This window comes from Gallus gallus, chromosome 3, assembly GCF_016699485.2.
Source record: "Gallus gallus isolate bGalGal1 chromosome 3, bGalGal1.mat.broiler.GRCg7b, whole genome shotgun sequence".
Lineage (NCBI taxonomy): Eukaryota > Metazoa > Chordata > Aves > Galliformes > Phasianidae > Gallus > Gallus gallus.
Genome location: NC_052534.1, coordinates 51,420,703 through 51,438,581, shown reverse-complemented (window position 1 = coordinate 51,438,581; position 17,879 = coordinate 51,420,703). Strand labels below are relative to the sequence as shown.

The window sequence follows — 17,879 nt, the reverse complement described above, 5'->3', positions numbered from 1 at the left end:
AAAGTACTAGCAAAATTGTTTCAGTAAAAAGTGTCGTTTCACTGAAGAACTATTGAACACTGCAAAACTTTAACCCAAGAACTACTGAACAACCTGATTTGTCCACTTAGGGAAGTTATGATTTTCAAGGCTATAAAAAAGAACATTTCATACTTTATTCAAGGGCAAAGTTATCTTATTTGAAAAGAGAACAAAGCATTTGAGGAAAAACAGAAAAATACATCACAACTTCCTACCCAAATACATTGAGAATTAACATAGTTGAATTAGGTGAATAAACTGAAATTGCACAGTATTGAAGAAGGAAATGACATCTGACTGACTCCATACTGCTTAGTACAGTACAAAGACTGATGTGTAGTCCTCTCTTACTGCTGTATCTATCTTGATTAGAACAACTAAAATGCCATAAGTGATCTTCTAGGAAATTAAGTGGAAAAATCACTAGATATCTTTCCTTCCCCAGGATGGCGAAACAGCAACAGTAAAGGTAAGGTGACTGCAAAAAGAATGGCCAGACTGTGCTCTCCTCTGTTTTGTTGGTGAGAGCCTGAACTCGAAAAACAAGACAGAAAGACAGAAAGACAGAAAGACAGAAAGACAGAAAGACAGAAAGACAGAAAGACAGAAAGACAGAAAGACAGAAAGAAAGAGAAAGAACTGACTCTGGAATACTGAATGTTAATACCAACAATGCAATAAAATTATATATACATATATAAATGCTGTACTGTCAAAGATTCAGCACGTTGTTCTCACTGTATTATTTGCATTCTCTCTTCTTTTCCTGAAAATGCCATCACATTAAGTCATTATAAAAGTGGCCCTATTTTGGGGCTGATGTTAGGAAACACTGGCATGTTTCAGACACAATATTTTTTTCCTCTTAAGTAAAAGAAACGATGAGGTTATCTTTTAAGGTAAGTTACGCTAAAGTTATCTGTTAAGGTAAGATTTAAATACACTTTTCAAGTTCCTTTCTTTATATGAATCAAGGCCTGCTTTCCATTCTTGCCATTTCAAATTGGAGGTTCTCCTTTAACTATTCCTTCCTAATTAAAAAGGAAGAATTAAGGCATTCGACCACCTTTGTTACTGCTGACTGTATAGAAGCAGTAACAGAACAGACTTGACAGCATAGCTGTCTGTACTGCTGTGTAAGTTCACACAAACAACTTTAATAGCACCCTGAGAGGCTCCCAGGCACTGGAACATGGTGTGGATGTCCAAAGCGTCAGAGCCACCTTGCAGCGCCAGAAGGTAGGTTCTCAGCAACATCTCAGGCTGCCCACCTCATCCAGAGGCTCTGTTGGAGCTGCCCAGTTTGCAGTAGGGGTTTCTCACAGAAACATTAACAGGACTGACGGGGTAGGGTTTAGAAGTGATACAACAACGCCATTACATAAAGTCTGTCCCGCTGATGGTCTTGCCTAACATTACAGAAGCGATGGGCTTCTTGCAAGTGTTCATATCAGTGCTCGCTGTCTCTTGGGTACATCAAGAGGTTTTCAAGCCACTTATCTTCAAATATCTAAGATGCAACTTGGTGTCAGACACCTAAGCCCCACATATAAACAGCAGAAAAAAGGTGTCATCCTGAATGAGATTTTACAAGCATTTCAGTTATATACCTATGGGTATATAATCAGATGCACTCTCTCCTGCATAAAGTCCTCCTTCTGGTTCACACAAACATAAAAAAAGTGTAACACAAACCAATTAAAAAAAATACTAAAACAAACAAACCAACACCTTACATTTCTACCATGTCGAGGTCAGGAGCTTCTGGTTCCATTGTGGAAAAGATCATGACTCCTACAGTTTCATCTTTTTCTGCCTTCCGCTTTCCAGTTTTCCACTCCTTGAGGGAAGACAAAAAAATAAAAAATAATAATAAAAAAAAACTGTTCATCCACTTTTAATGATTTGCACTTAAGCACTGAACAGAATGCCTAGGACAACAGACCACCCACACCTTAAAATCTTTCAAATGAATCACAGAATCACAGAATTGCAGGAGTTGGAAAGGACCTCAAGAGATCATCAAGTCCAAACCCCCTGCTAAAGCAGGTTCCCTATAATAGGTCACGCAAGTACACGTCCAGACAGGTCTTGAATATCTCCAGAGGAGGAGAATCCACAATCTCTGGACAACCTGTTTCTGTGCTCCGTCACCCTTACTGTAAAGAAATTCTTCCGCATGTTAATATGGAACTTCCTATGTTCAAGTTTTAGGCCATTACTCCTTGTCCTGTAGCTACAAAGCACCAGGAAGAGCCAGGCTTCGTCTATTTCCCTCCTACCTCCCTTCAGAAATTTATATACATTTATCAGATTCCCTCCCAGTCTTCTCCTCCTCAGGCTGAACAGACCCAGGTTACTCAGCCTTTCCTCATATTGGAGATGCTCCAGGACCTTTATCATCTTCTTGCCTCTCTACTGGACACCTTCTAGAAGATTCCTGTCTTTTTTGAACTGGGGAGTCAAGAACTAAATACAGTAGTCTAAATGTGGCAACACCAGGGCAGAGCAAAGGGGGAGCTTATCTCTCTTAATCTGCTGGCTACACTCTCATAATGCACCTCAGGACAACAATGGCGTTCTTGGCCACAAGGGCACACTGCTGGCTCATTGCCAACCTGCTGGCCACCAGGACTCCCATGTCCTTCTCCACAGAGCTCATCTGTAGCAGGTCATCCCCTAACCTGTACTGACGTATGCGATTATTCCTCCCCAGGCGTAGAACTCTGCACTTGACCTTGTTAAACCTCATCAGGTTCCTCCCTGCCCAACTCTCCAGTCTGTTCAGGTCTTGTTGAATGGTAACACAGCCTGCCAATGTATCTGCCAATTCTCCCAGCTTTTTATCATCAGTAAACTTACTGAGGGTGGACTCTACCCCCTCATCCAGGTCGTTGATGAAGATGTTGAACAAGACCAGACCCAGCACCAACCCCTAGGGAACGCCAGTAGTTAAAGGCCTCCAATCAGACTCTGTACCACTGATGACAGCCATCTGAGTTCTGCTAGTCAGCCAGTTCTCAATCCACCTCACTGTCCATTCATTTGTCCCACATTTTCTAAGTTTCATAACAAGGATGTCGTGGGACATAGTGTCAAACACCTTGTTGAAGTCAGTGTACACAACATCTAACGCTCTCCCCTCATCTACCCAGCCAGTGATCATAGAAGGCTATCAGGTTGGTCAAGCAATCACCTCTGCCAGTTCTCTCAGCACATGTGGGTGCATCCCATTGGGGTCTATGGATTTCAGTGTACTGATTTTGGTTAGTCATTCTCTGACCATATCCTCCTCAACCAACAGAAAGTCCTCCTTTACCCAGACTCTTTCTCTTAACTGTAGGGCCTGGGATGCCTAAGGGCTAATCATAGCACTGAAGACTGAAGCAAAGAAGACATTCAGGATCACTGCCTACTCAGCACCCCCTGTTACAAAGGCACCAACCTCATTTAAGTAGGGGACCCACATTTTCCCTAGTCTTCCTTTTACTGTTGACACACTTTAAAAAAAACAAAACAAAACAAAACCTTCTTGTTATCCTTTACCTACTTTGGAAGTTTTAATTCCAAGAGGGCCTTTCTCACTGCATCCCTACAGTATAACAACGAAAGTTTCAGTTGGGCCAAAGCTTATTCAAGAGTTTTTCCCCTTTTGCTTGTGTGCTTTGTCTTCTAGATTTTGTGGTAAAAAGGCCCTTTTGTACGTTACTGAAATGCAGTATAAAGGCAATTATATTCAGATGTATGTGCACATGTGATAGTGCTGATAACAGAAGCTGCTCAAGGTGATCATAAGACTCTGATGCAATTGTCATACTAAGCATAGTAAGTGGAAACAGAAGGAAAAAAATTCCAGATGCATCACATCTGCTCCATTTATATCAATCTGTAAGTTAGATTCTAAGAGCCACTGATTAACTAACATGGTTATAAAACTCACCACTGTCCTTTCAAATAGCACTTAATTAGGACTGCAATTATTATGTTAGTAAGCCCTTTCTTTCAGAATAATCAGGTTGGAATAGAATTCAGGAGGTCTGTAGTCCAACATTCTACTCAAAAAGAGTCTGACGTGACCTTAGTTACTGAGGTCTTTATTCAACCTGGTCTTAAAAACCTGTGAGAATCATTTACTTTTTGAGTAGGAGTCTATGTGAACTTAGTACGACTTTTGTGGTGAAAATAGCAGTTTTCCTGTTCACTTCCTCATTAGCATATACATGATGTCTGAATTATTAACAGAGCTGAAGCTCAATCACGAATAAAATACAATTTACTATTACTATTTACTGCAGGTGAAGATATTAATCCCCCTAAAAGGAAACCCATAAGTAAATGAAGGGAAGGGACAGGAAGGAAATCAGAAAGGGCTTGGTATATTGGGTCAGGCTGCGGCATAATCCTATTACAGCTGATTGCAGTGAAAACCGTGTTTAGTAATTTTTGTTTGTTTTTAAGTATAGCATAGGATCAAATTCATTCCAGTTCTGCAAAAAAACAGTCTGTATTGTTAGCAAAGCAATACCAATCAGAGGACTGCAGCAAGCCTGACAGAGATGGATAAGGGAAAAACCGTGAATGACTTCTCGTATGTGTTCCCTTCCTGCTGGAGGACACAAACTGTCCTTAGACTGGCAGCAAAGCTACTTTCAAAAGTGTATCTGCTAGAGTGGCATAGAGTACTTCACAAATGCAACTTTACATCTTACTTTAACCTGTCATCTGAATTTACCAAACCCAGCAGGTTACAGATCCTCGCCGCTGCCCACAGGGGGCAGACAAATGAGAAGACTACAGACTGCAATTTCTACTTTGAAGGGGGAACGATGTGTGTGTGTCGGGGGAGAGGGGGACGGAACAATTCCTCAATTCCAGCCATTTCCTACCTTCTCGTCTCGGAAATTGAGAAATTGCTGGAAAACTTCACTTTCTGAAACAATAGGATGGCGACACATCCTTGTCATCCAAGCTTGCAGCCTCTCCATACGCATTTTGATAAATTCTTCTTCAAAGCGCCCTGTTATACATTGAACAGTAATTGTTACATTTCCATTTCAGTGGTCGGCTTTTCTTTTTTCTATTTATGTATGCATATTTTATTTATATATATATATACATACACATACACACACACACACACACACTAAAACACCACACACAGAACCTATAATTCATCTTTTGAGTTATTAAATAGAGGCAGAACTTACATTAAGTAAACATTAAGGTAACTAATCAGAAAAACATCAGTTCATAGTACTGGTATTGCTCCTTTTAAAGATAGTTAGAAAACACTAGAAGAACATAAACCTCACACACAGTACAAATAACTTTTCTGAAAAAAGAGATTAATAAACTTTCGGATGGAAAAAATAAGACAGCCAGATGATCCAAGACAAGCTAGGCATGGACTTGGAATGCATACGTTTTTCTGATACAGCCTGAAAAATTCTTGGCAGGGCTCTACGAACTACCTACTTCCAAGGACATCATATCCTAAATAACAAAGCATTTGTATTTGAGCAGTCCGAATTCAAACAGGAGATTTTAAAGGCAATACCTCTCACAACCACAGTTCTATGTAAGTAAATGAATGTGTTTGACAAAAGTCTTGATAAATCTTATGTACGAACTGGTTATAATACATATATGACTCAGAAACTGATTTTTTTTGTCTGTTAGATTACAGCACTAAGTAACAAAAAATTTATTTTTTAAACCAGTAGTGCTTCAGCACTGCGTGTTTATAAGAATCTTTTAATTTTAGCACAAGCTATGTCGTAAGAGAATAACTTCTAATTTAATAAAATGCATTACAGACTTCTTAAACATAGAGTGAATAGGATATATTTGAAAGAAATGAGAGATTCCTCCAGATAACAAATGCATGTAATTTCAACATAGTTCTACTGTACAGTTACTATGGCAGCAGCTTGACAAGGGTGGATTTAAAAAATTATTTTAAAATTGCAAGTATGAAAAGTGATGAGCACAGTCTGGCAGTGCTTCCTGTAACACTTCAGGAAAAAAAAAAAAAAAAAGAGGGGCATGTTATTTTTTTGGGGGGGCGGAGTGGGGGGAGGAGGAAGAGAGGGAAGGGGAGGCCATGGCACAAGAGAAGTTATTCTCTCCCACAGACTCCAAAAGACAGAAATCCAGAGGGAAAATTAAATTGAGATGCCAAAGTCTTGAGTATTAAGATACAGTTAAAACAAAATCTAGAGACACCATCAGGTCTTCTGGTTTCCTTTCAGTCCAGAAGCATAAATTAATCCAAATATATTGGCGAATTCCAAATATGAGGCTATGTAAGGGGGGGGAGGAAGTCACTTCCTCACTTTTCAGTTTCCTCGGCATTTATCCCAGCATTTGCATCAATGCTTAGCTTTCTTCAAACACAATTGAACTGCTGCATTTTTACTGATGCCCACAGCCATGTGGTTGGCTACACGCCTGCTTTTGCATGCTTCTTTTTGGCTGGTTGTCCTAAAGTCTTTATAAAAATCTTAACAGAAAACGTACAAGTAGAAATAGCCAGAAGTAATGTATTTTCCTTTTATACAGGTTTACATTCCTTTCCTCACAAACACCCATGTCCCCTTGCAGAAAGGGAGCAAGAGACCAGTGAAAATGTACAGACCGCACATTCAATTGTAGTTACTGAATTAATGAGCACTAAAGTTGTCTACTCCCACTTTACTTGAAGTAAGAACAACTGGCTTTCATTGGCTTTGGAGAGTTTGGTCAAGCTGAATGGGCATCAGACTGGAGCACATTGCTATACAAACAAAATATGCTTTCTAAAACAAGTGTGAAATCAAGCAATAGGAGGAATAGCTGCAACATTTTACTTATAGGCAAAGAACAGCTTGTAGGAGGATGCTCCCTTTCCTCTGAGAGCTTTACTGTATCAGAAATAACATTGCCAGCAGGAGCAAGGAAGTGAACATCCCTCTGTACTTATCACTGGCAAGGCTGCATCTCAAGTACTGTGTTCAGTTTTGGCCCCTCACCATAAGAAAGACACTGAAGTCCTGGAGTCTGTTCAGAGAAGGGCAATGAAGCTGGTGAGGGGTCTGGAGCACAAGTCTTATGGGGACTGGCTGAGGGAACAGGGATTATTCAGTCTAGAGAAGAGGAGGCTCAGGGGAGACCTTGTCACTCTCTACAGCTACCTGAAAGGAAGCTGTGGTGAGGTGGGGGTTGGCCTCTTCTCCTGTGTAACTAGCAGTAAGATTAGAGGGAATGGCCTCAATTTGCATCAGGGTAGATTCAGGTTGGATGTTAGGAAATACTTCTCTGAGAGAGTGGTCAGGTGCTGGAATGGACTGCACAAGGAGGTGGTGGAGTCACCGTCTCTGGAGGTGTTCAAGGAATGTTTAGATGTTGTGCTGAGGGACGTGGTTTAGTGGGAAACACTGGTGAAAGTGGAAAGTTGGACAGGATGATCTTGGAGGTCTTTTCCAACCTTGGTGATTCTATGATTCCCATGAGTCCAGTAATAAACATTTACCTGTTACTTGCTTGTCTGGAAGAGATGGGATTGGAATGGCTAATCCAAATTTAACCAGGAGACGCTCGTACAACCAGTCAAAATGCTTGTATCTGTGGTTGACAGATCGATTAGTGTTCTGTAAGAGAAACACAACTCTGAATTTTGACAGGAATCTACAGATAGCAACATGAAACAAGTGTGACCAGTAAATACGTGAAATAAATGAAAATAAATGACGAATGAAAATAAAACTTATTTTGTAGAATAAGGAAGTAAAGCTTATTGATGTAGAGCCTTGAATTAATAGTTACAGAACTAAAAATGCTAGGAAATAAAAAAGCTACTCTTGGGGGGAAAACTCGTGTCAACCATCATTTACAACCGTTACCAACTTGAATAAACTTATTTATCTGTACAAACGACCCACATTTGTGAAAGAGAAGAGTCTGTTTCAGATACACTTACAGTGCAGGTCAGCTGATACTCAATGTAGCTCTTGAGACCATACATTTTTGAACCTTTTTTGGGATCTGCCACCACACAATCAAACGTAGAGGTAGGATAAACCCACATTGGGCCATAATCACCAATCTGTAAGACATTGCAAATATTACTGTTTTTAATTGAATACATGACATTGTACCAGCTGCAAACAAGGAAACAAATTCTTCATTCATATATGGAATGTATATTTTCAAAACGGAGTTTCTAACTCTATTCGTTTAAAAGTTTCAGATGCTTTCAGTGAGCCTGAGAATCAGGAAACACAGGGGTTTCCTGCAGCTAGAGATCATTTACCACAGGTGTACTTAAGTATTTCTGTACATTTTTTTTTCAAATAACAAAGGAACAGTGAGTTGTAGGTATTATTACCTTGACCATATTTCACTACAATAGTATAGATCTAGAACAGTCTGTTTGTTAGATCAGCAGATGAACTCATCATCATGACTGAATATAGCAAACCTTCATGAATGTACTTTACAGTATTAGGTAGCTATCTAGAAAACCGAGACTGTAAAACATTTTCTGCTCTCTCCATTTCAACAAGGCTTGCTTTTCACATTCACAAATAATGCAGGTAAGAAAAACACTATTAAGAATAATTCTGAAAACAGAAGAACACGTAGAAGAAAAGAGTTAAGACTTGACTCTGAAAAAACCCTCAGTGATACAGGACTCTGCAATGTGGTCTATTGTGACTTCAAGTGGTATATAGTTTCACGATGACAGTGACGTTTCTAATTATGTATTAAGCACCAATTTTGTCTGACCCAGATACATTTAACAACCCTGAGTCTAAAAGTTAACTTGGGTAAGAAGAGAAGTGGAGAGAATCTAGAAAAGGAAACAAAACAAGAAACCAACACCTAAAACAAGTCAGAAATCAACCACCACCCCGCTTCCCCCCTAAAAATAACCAAACAAAAATCCAGCCAACCCACTAAACAAAAGTCACACCCACACCACAGTCACACCTACTCATTCACCTCCAACTTACAATGATGGGAATCTTCTCTTTTGGTTTTGCTAGCTGTTTTGCCAATAGATACTGTTCCATCCCAGGTTTTGCAAATCCAGGAAATCTAACCAAAACAAAGTGATAAGTTTATTTTGCATCTCATTTCAACATGCGCAGAATACACCAGCACTAAGAAAAAAACTTAGCATTTCTCGAAAACAGAAAAAAATTATGACATGGGTTACTAACTATTGACCCTGAAAAAGCAGAGAAGTTTGTGCTGCTAATCTCCAGCCTTTGTCTGCGTTATACAGGCCCCTTCTTGCATGACATGTAGTTACGTGTGCTCTGCAGTCCACCAGAGCAAATGTAACAGTAGGGCACGGACTAACATTTGCCAAGCCATTCACTGCAGCCCATACTTTGCAGATGCACACATGCACATGCACACCTTCTTGCTGTTTCAGACAATGAGAATTCAATCATCTGAAAGAACAACGAAGTGTGGATTTAAAAAGTACTTCTAAGCATGAGTTAAAATAATTTGTCCGCCTATTAGAAAGAAAAATGCACAAAAATCACTGTAGAATCCTTAAAGCCTATGCAAAGGCTTTATGAATAGCTAATTGTGGTTCTCTTTAATTAAGAAGATACTTAGCCCTTGAAGTATCTATAATCTACCACTTGCTTGCAGAAACACTACAAGTTTGACATACTTTTCATACAAATGCTTTTAAATTATTTTTATGCTGGTCATGCTAAATGGGTTTGCAACAAGTAGATGCCACACTGATGGAGAGGTACTGCAGCATAACTGGACAAAATGTCCACTGACGAACAAAATCAACCATCTGTGAATGACTAGTCATGAAAAATTTAACCAACAGTAGGTTCAGAAATACAGAGGTTGTAAAAGCATGATTTGTTTGTACAACATCTCCAAAAATAGTTTTCTGATGTACTTTTAGATTTTCCGGAATCTACATTATCTAATCACATAGAGCCAATACTTAATCCACATACATTTTTACCCCCCCCAATATTATTTACATTGCATATTTCAAGAAGGTTTAATAGCAACACATCTATGCTACTTGAAAAATTCCAGTTCTCCTCAATACAGACACATCTGCACTGCTTTTTCCATTACTTGTTAAGTGGTAGCTTCATAGCAGCTGCACGAGAGTTTCCACGCTGGGACCCCCCAGCCTCTGACGACTCGGTTTCCTTGTAGCCAAGGTAAGATGGTGAAGATGATTTTGGGTCATCCCAGTCATCATCCCAATCATCGTCATCAGCAGCTGCTGAAGTAGAGAGGAAGGGTAAAGACAGTTACATACTTTCTCTTTAGAAAGCAGAAGCACCCTCCTCAGCTCTCATACACAAGTAATCAACAAGGTAAACACACTGAAGAGCAAGCTGGATCTTGTACTTTTTGATTCATCCTCAGTCATCATCCCCACCAAGTATATCCTGACCAACACTACACTAGAAATCCACTGGGGCTAGAGTGATTAAAAAAAAAAAAAAAAAAGATGCTGATGTGTAAAAATGCTACAAAAAACAGCACTGTTCTGTATTCATATATTATAGATTAGTAATATCCAGCTGTAAGTTCTCCTCTTATTTTAGTCCTTTACTACAAATATGTGAGAAGCCTTCTGAAAGGCTACAATCTTCCTAAAATCAAGGATTTGGAGACCATGCCTTCACAGACCTGATGACATAAATTCAAGTGTTTAAATTCCAGTTATTCAAATTGAACAAGATGTCTAAGAACAGATCGCCTGTGAACAAGACTTTGGCTTGAGGCAGGTTTGAGGCACCTATTATTGTGGAACTGATTTTTATTTTTATTATTAGTTTTAAAATCAAGCAATGACCTTCACCATTTTAGTATTCCATTTCCTCATATCATGATTTGCTACCTGGAAGTTTTTTATTTTTATTTTTGCATTTACTTTTTACTAAGCAAATCATTCCTTACAGTTACGAAAGATTAGGTAATTCCTACATCCATTGTCCACCTACTCTAATTTATTCAAAAATGAGAGCATTATTAGCACACCTGGTCCTTGATATGCCTGTGGATGACCAAATGTTGCTGCTGTATCCCAGTTATTTGAAGCACTGTTCCTCTGGCCAGCTGCACTTTCAGGTTTTGTTGCCCAGCTGTCACCAGAGGTTCCATTATCCCAGTTCCCAGACTTTCCAATGTTCCAGCCTGACCAAGGATCACTGGCATTATTTACCTACATTGTGCAAACAGAAGACAAAAATAAAGAAGGAGCTGATGAAGACATGAGCAAAGAACACACACTTTCTTCCTGAAGTCTTCAAAGTCCTGCTGATAGGCTACAGGTTTGCATTTAGCACTTCACATTTGTTCAGTTCAGAAGCAGCAGCCAAATCTTACATTCCTAACTACATAGCTCTAAAATGCAGTAAGCACCTGGAAGAACTGATCAGCTTTCCAGCAATGCGACACTGGTACATGGCAATAAATGCTATATCTCCCAAAGGAACTTAAACAATTTGTTCCAACAGTCTTAGGAAGTACTCTGACCCATGGTAAAAATTATTTTACTCAAACACCAGAAGTATGGCGAATGTGAACTACTAGATACGTCAATCCGCAGACTAACGAGCATATCTGAAACAGAAACCTGAAAGTAAATGATTAGCATTTTACTGAATGTTTATTTTGTCAAACGCAGATCACTGGCTTTACGAAAAGCAAATCCTAAGTTGTCCACCACCAATATTGGGTGTACCAGTTTGGGAGTTATGGCCAGGAATTTGAGCAGCTTTCCTGCTAGAGCTTAATTCATTTAAAGCAAAGATGAAGGAAGAAAGGAAGGAAACATCTGCCAGGAAACAGTTTGGCATCTCCCTGTAGACCTACTCCCCCAGCATAAGCTTCTGGTGAAGGTAATCACGTACCCTTCTACTAATATTGCAGTGGAGGTGGAAACCTCGGGGAAAGAGCACACAGCAGACATGTCTCTAACGACTGCATCAATTTCTCAGATTTACCTGTCAGTAAGTTGGATTAATAGCCTAGCATCCTGCTCTGCAATTTGATTTTTAACACTGCACTCTGAAAAAGCATTGATTAGTTAAGTGCAGTCTACTCCAAATGCTTCAGTGCAGAGAATAACTGGTAGAAAGAGGGAAAAAAAAAACCCACAAATCAAAACCCACACACCCAATGTGTAGGCAGGAGGAGGAGAAGGGGAAGGAAAGAAAATAAAGCCTACAAAGCTTGCCTTGTTCAGCAGAGGGGGGAACTGAGTTTTGTGAGAAAAAAACAATATCTCAAAGCCTGCAGAATCCAGCGCACTGCCTTTATCATGAAACAGCACATCAAGGATGCCTAATATAATTAATTGCTATAACAACTTACATAAAACCATAACATCTAGGTGAAACAAACCCACCAAAAACCTTCAACATACCCATTCCCTACAAAAGTTAAAAATTAAATAGAAATCGCTATATTGTTTCAGCTTACTAACCAGACCACTTCTCTGCAAAACCTGAGTAAGGTCTGGTTTGTTACACAATTTTGGAACATTCTCTTGTAAGCAGGAAAAGTAGACCATTTGTGCAACAAATGCAATGTTTACCTTCTGAACATTTTAGATTTTTTGGGTATTGAATCTTTTTAAATACAAAAGTTAATTAAACAGCTGCACCTGTGACTGCTTTATAATCCTCGATGCTACCACTAGTCAAGGCAGTTATTACAGTAAGAGCATCATACTCTGCCCACCGCTTAGATAAACAAATACTCTTTAATTACGCCGACGCATTACTTTTCTGCAGTTGTTTGAAGTAATCCTCAGGAATCACAGAACGTGAGCTCTTGCTTTTGTTTTCCCTAAAACAAAGTCTCCTGACAGTCAGACTTCACAGTCACTATCAAACCTTTAAGCGTTGAAATGGCATGTACTACTGATATTGCACAGCACCTGTTTTTCAGGAACAGAGTCCACAGGAACTGGAAATCAAGGTGAAAGCCTCTAAACTGGGTGGAAATCTCCATTCAGAAGACCCATGAGAAATAAGTGAGCCAGACAACAGCTGGTCTCTAGGAAATGCTGGAGTGAGAGCAATGGTGTGGACAGCTCCTACCTTGATAACTGTCCTTTTTTTTTTTTTTTGAAGATGCAACTGATGCAAGAACACTACTCCCTAGGAGAGCTATATTGTTGAGGTCTGCTAATTCTTGGGTAGCTGATACACACTGCAAATTACAGTGAAGTTGTTGTTGGCTTATAGGGTACCAGGCCGCTCTACCTACGATGTTCACCCCATACAAGTTTATGTGAAGTGAGAAAAAAAAACAAACAACATGTCATCAGAATGTACTGTCTTTGTTAAAGGAAAACACAAATGTTGGGGGTCACCCACGTGGAAAAGCATGTCGACTCCTAAGGCAACTCAGAGGACCTAGAACAGTTTGCATAATATTCATTTGCATACACTTCTGCAATATATGTTGGGCTGATCACTGGCAAATGAAAACCCAGAAGTGGGATGATTGCCAAGAGGCTGAGTAAAGTTTTCCTCTTCTCTGTAGTTGATGTGAAATCTGGTACATGAGTAGGTGGCAAAGAAACCTTAAGATTCACTGCAAAATAAGGGGGAGGTAATAACAGTAATACTGAGCACAGTACTAAAGAATGGCTGTCAAAAGTGATCATCACTGAACTTGCAGACAGTTGCTGATACACATTAAATGCTGTGCAGCAAGGGGAAACAGATTACTTAAACTGCTCCTTGAGATGTTTTATCTCTGGGCCTACAGAGAAGCACTACTCTGAAATCAAAGTTTTACCTCTGAGATGTCCAAAAAAGCTCTGGGATAAATTCTTTCCCCTATGCAGGTGACCCATATGGCTCAAAAGGTGTGGGATGTGCTATTCTCATTCAGCTCCTTTCAGCTGAAGGTCACACATTTCTTTCTAAGGCACTGGCAAAGAGGGTAAGAGACAGGTTAGGGATGTGTACACACGTGACACATCTGAAAGAGCATTTACAGGTCACCCTTCATCTTTCTTCAAATGTTTGCCTATACACACATGCTGTGGACACTTCCCAAGCAGTAGCCAAAATCAGTAAATGTAGAGAAGGGTTCAGGAATCCAAAGGTCTGCCTTCCTCAATGTCTCACAACATGGAGGCCCAAGTAAAGACAGATCATTTATTAAAGGAATAATCTCAGCTCCACTCAGCAGTTCTGCAGATCTCAGCAGCTGACAAATTCCATAAGAGAAACCATTTCTGCAGCTTAGGTCTGGTTGACTAAACCTTAATTAGGCCAGCAAGTATTCTGTAAGTGATTAACTTGCATGTTCTCACACCTTTAGCATTCCATAACTGAAACTGATAATCCTCTGATCTCTCTTCAGGCAGCACAGAAAAGATGAAGAGACCCTGCAAGAAGCTGTTACTCAGTTAATCTAAGGACACAGTACACCAAACATCCAAGCATACAAAGCAATCTCAAACACAAATGCACAAAAAGAAAATGCCACACCATGCATAATTAAGAAACTAACCAATCTTCAAATGAAATGCTGCGTCTCTGCTCCTCAACATAACATCGAATAAGTACACCGAGATTAAATTGAAGGATAAATTCCTTAAAGGCAACCAATTTTCCCTTCTGTAGACCACTATAGCCTTATTCACTCCTACTGCTCTGGGAGAAAAACTAGAACCAAAAACAGCTATTCGGGGGACAGACAATGGAGGGAACACATTGCTAAATATTTTAAGAATTTTCCATTAAAGACAGATACAAACTCACTTTAGAACCAGATCATTATGGGTGAGGGGGATGGGGAACAGACAGGAGAATTCTAGTGTATTTTCAAAGATCTAAATATAGTTGAATGAGAAAAAGCATTTCACCACAACAGCAAAATCCTCAGCTTAGGGATGGAAGGTCACTGTCTTCATCAAATGAATCAAAAATGAAACATGACAAAGCAACATTTTTGCTATCTTCTAAGAATCTAATGTTATAAAAAAGAAAAAAACTAAGTCACCGTGGCATCATTCTGTCCTAGCGAAAACATCTTTTTTTGACCTCCTGACCACATAAATAATTCCTGGCAGACTCTTTCCTCATATTGATGGATGCTTCTGATTGAAGAATGGATCAATTTTACTCCTAAAGGACAAATGCCAAGACAAACCAAACAACGTTCAGATGCTAAAACTAAGCTTAGTACCCCAAAAGATCCAGGTAGCCATGCCACCAAAAGTAATCATTTCCAACTGTAAGAAATAGACCTTGAAACCTACTCCAAGAGACAGAAGCCATGTTGAATAAGTGGGTGGTGAAAACAAACTTGATCATACCAAGGAAAGTCCAGGACAGACAAAGTTGCAATGAGAACTATGACACTCTCGAAGAGACATTGAAACAGAGGCTATTCACAAAGTAGCTGAGAAGCTGCATTGCTTCAGGGTAGATTTTCATCTATTAACTTCTGACTCGACTGAAAAAAGCCATGTTTGTGAGGCAAAGTTGTATTTTTAGAAAGATGTATAACTTGAAAGAGAAAAGAAAAAGTCCATACTTCAGTGATAGGGTGAGGGGAGGGAAAAAATCCCATCTGTTGGCATCTTAGCTTTAGCTTTGTCATTTACAATTCTATATATTTATCCAATGAGGATCTCACAGGCTTCTGCTTTCATTACCCACACAGGAATATTTAAATGGCAATCAAGTCACCTTAATATCCTTGTTTTCTTTTTACTTGACTCCAGTCCCTAATGGTTTCTTCTCAAACACAGATGAGAAATGTCAGGACTTATCCAAGTAGCAGTCACAGTAAAGCCAGAAACAGAAGAGATTCCCTGTTTCCCTTTGATGTTGTTCTCTAGATATCCCAGAGTGAGGCTATAAAAATTAACCAGGCTTTATCCTTTCATTATGGGAAATGCCTTCTGTATTTTTGTTTGGTAACAGAATAGCCGTTTCACACACTGCGTTTTTTGTAGGAGGAGTAGTTGAAGAGTATGACTGGCCAAGACTTTTCAAAGAACCATTCTCAATGACAAATGTCAAAGACTTCACCTTAAAGTAAGATATGTTCAATGAGCAAGAAAAAAATTAAATCAGAAACAGTATACTGCAGGAAACCGCCCCCTATGTCTGCAAAGCAGGAGCACTTCTACAAGAACTGACAAGACCATCACCATTATCAAGTTAAAATATTCTTTGTATACTCAATGCCAAACTGCTAGACCATAGAGCTACCTCACAGAACAAGAAGTCAGTCAAAAACCGAACAACAAGCAAAGGAACATGCAAACATAATAAATAGCGGGAAAACTATTTCAGGGTTAGATTTTGCCTTCCAGTATTGGGATCATGATGATGAAGAGCGATCACAACATCACAACTTAACAACATGCTGCTTGAGTCTTTATTCCATTAGGACACCCACAAAACAGCTCTGTAATTTCTACAGGTACAACCACGGTCCTATTTTGGACAATTATATTTTTGTACATGAATGCAGTTCAATTCAAAGCATGCAAGGCACTGTCTTATGAAAATCACTGCCTGGTGTCTCTGTTAAAAAAAAAAAGAGTTGATGACTAACTCCTGTTACAATTCTGAACTCATGAATGCAATATTATGACTTAGATCACAGAATTACAGAATCAGAAAACTGTAGGGTTTGGAAGGGACCTCTGGAGATCATCAAGTCCAACCACCCAAAAGCAGAGAAAAAGTGTTCCTTTCCAATTATATGTAGCAAAAGAAGATGCTGAGGTGTCATCTGTAACAAGAATTGGAATTTAATAGTCATGAGAACTAGGACACTGAGTATTCTGGTGATTTATGAACAGTTGTAACCCAAATAGCTTTGCTTGAACTTCTTCTTAGACATCTTTTACACTATGCCCTTCAAGAGATGATTTATGTGCACAGAGATAACTATACATTAAGTCTTACAAACATACATTTATGCAGAGTTAAGGTTCATTAGTTAAAAAAAAAACAAACACACACAATTGCAACTTCTATGGTGAACCTACCTATATACTTTAGAAGGTATTTTAGCATACCAGTTTAACACGACAGACTGAAGTCAACCAAACATGAGTGAGTCATGCATTTCCTATTTCCCACAGCAATACTTCTACCTCACAGAGTGCACACAGCTATGTCACAGAATTGGAAGACTGTTTCAGGAATGCAATAACACACGTGTCAGTTTCCACAGAATAGTGCACTTTAAGTAATAGCACTATATTTATTTTCTTTAATCTCAGTATTTACTACTTTCCATAGCTGTATGCTATGATGTATACTACACAAATTAATGAATACAATTTGTCTCTACAGCATTTAGCTGCAACTATTGGAAAAGATATTAAGTACAGCTTTAGGGATAGCTTCCTTAGTGTTCTTCTTATACTTGTTCAACAACTTAGTCTACACACCTAGCAAGTTAAGAATTGCCTCAGTTTCTGCACACCAAACCAGGTGTTTTCACTATCTTTGATTTGTCCTGACTATACAGAAGTCCCACAGTTTTCTGAAGGGAAAGGATCTTCTGGACTTAAAAAATTTTATTTTCATACTCTTCAGCAACAGTGTACCAGTTTATCTTTCTTCTACTGAGAAGAAATCATCCCAAATTATTTCACTTACTACTGGCTAAAACAATATGTCTGACCTACCATAATTTAAGTTCATTTCAGTGTCAGCATTGCTAGTGTTATTTTAATGCCAGAAAAACTTACAGGTAACTTCCACAACTCTTTAAAATTACTCTTTAAAATTAGCAGCCTTCATTGTCACTCAGAGAAACAATGGATTGACTGAGAAGAAAATTCCTCATTCTTTCACTTCCTTTGTGTAAAGTCTACG

General features: G+C 39.1%; 1 protein-coding gene across 9 annotated transcripts in view; it reads right to left on the bottom strand.

Moving 5' to 3' along the window:
* SNX9 (sorting nexin 9) overlaps positions 1-17,879 on the bottom strand; it is a 54,253-nt gene that overhangs the window by 16,794 nt on the left and 19,580 nt on the right. For 6 of the 9 annotated variants that reach the window (XM_040698450.2, XM_040698451.2, XM_046939723.1 and 3 more), the window contains exons 5-11: positions 11,044-11,227; positions 10,126-10,279; positions 9,015-9,099; positions 7,979-8,104; positions 7,532-7,649; positions 4,908-5,038; positions 1,758-1,861 (exon numbers count right to left, since the gene is read on the bottom strand). In XM_040698450.2, coding sequence (XP_040554384.1) covers positions 1,758-1,861; positions 4,908-5,038; positions 7,532-7,649; positions 7,979-8,104; positions 9,015-9,099; positions 10,126-10,279; positions 11,044-11,227 — 902 coding nt within the window. The remainder of the gene's footprint in view (positions 1-1,757; positions 1,862-4,907; positions 5,039-7,531; positions 7,650-7,978; positions 8,105-9,014; positions 9,100-10,125; positions 10,280-11,043; positions 11,228-17,879) is intronic. The other 3 variants (XM_040698454.2, XM_040698449.2, XM_040698452.2) reach the window with 1 other exon arrangement.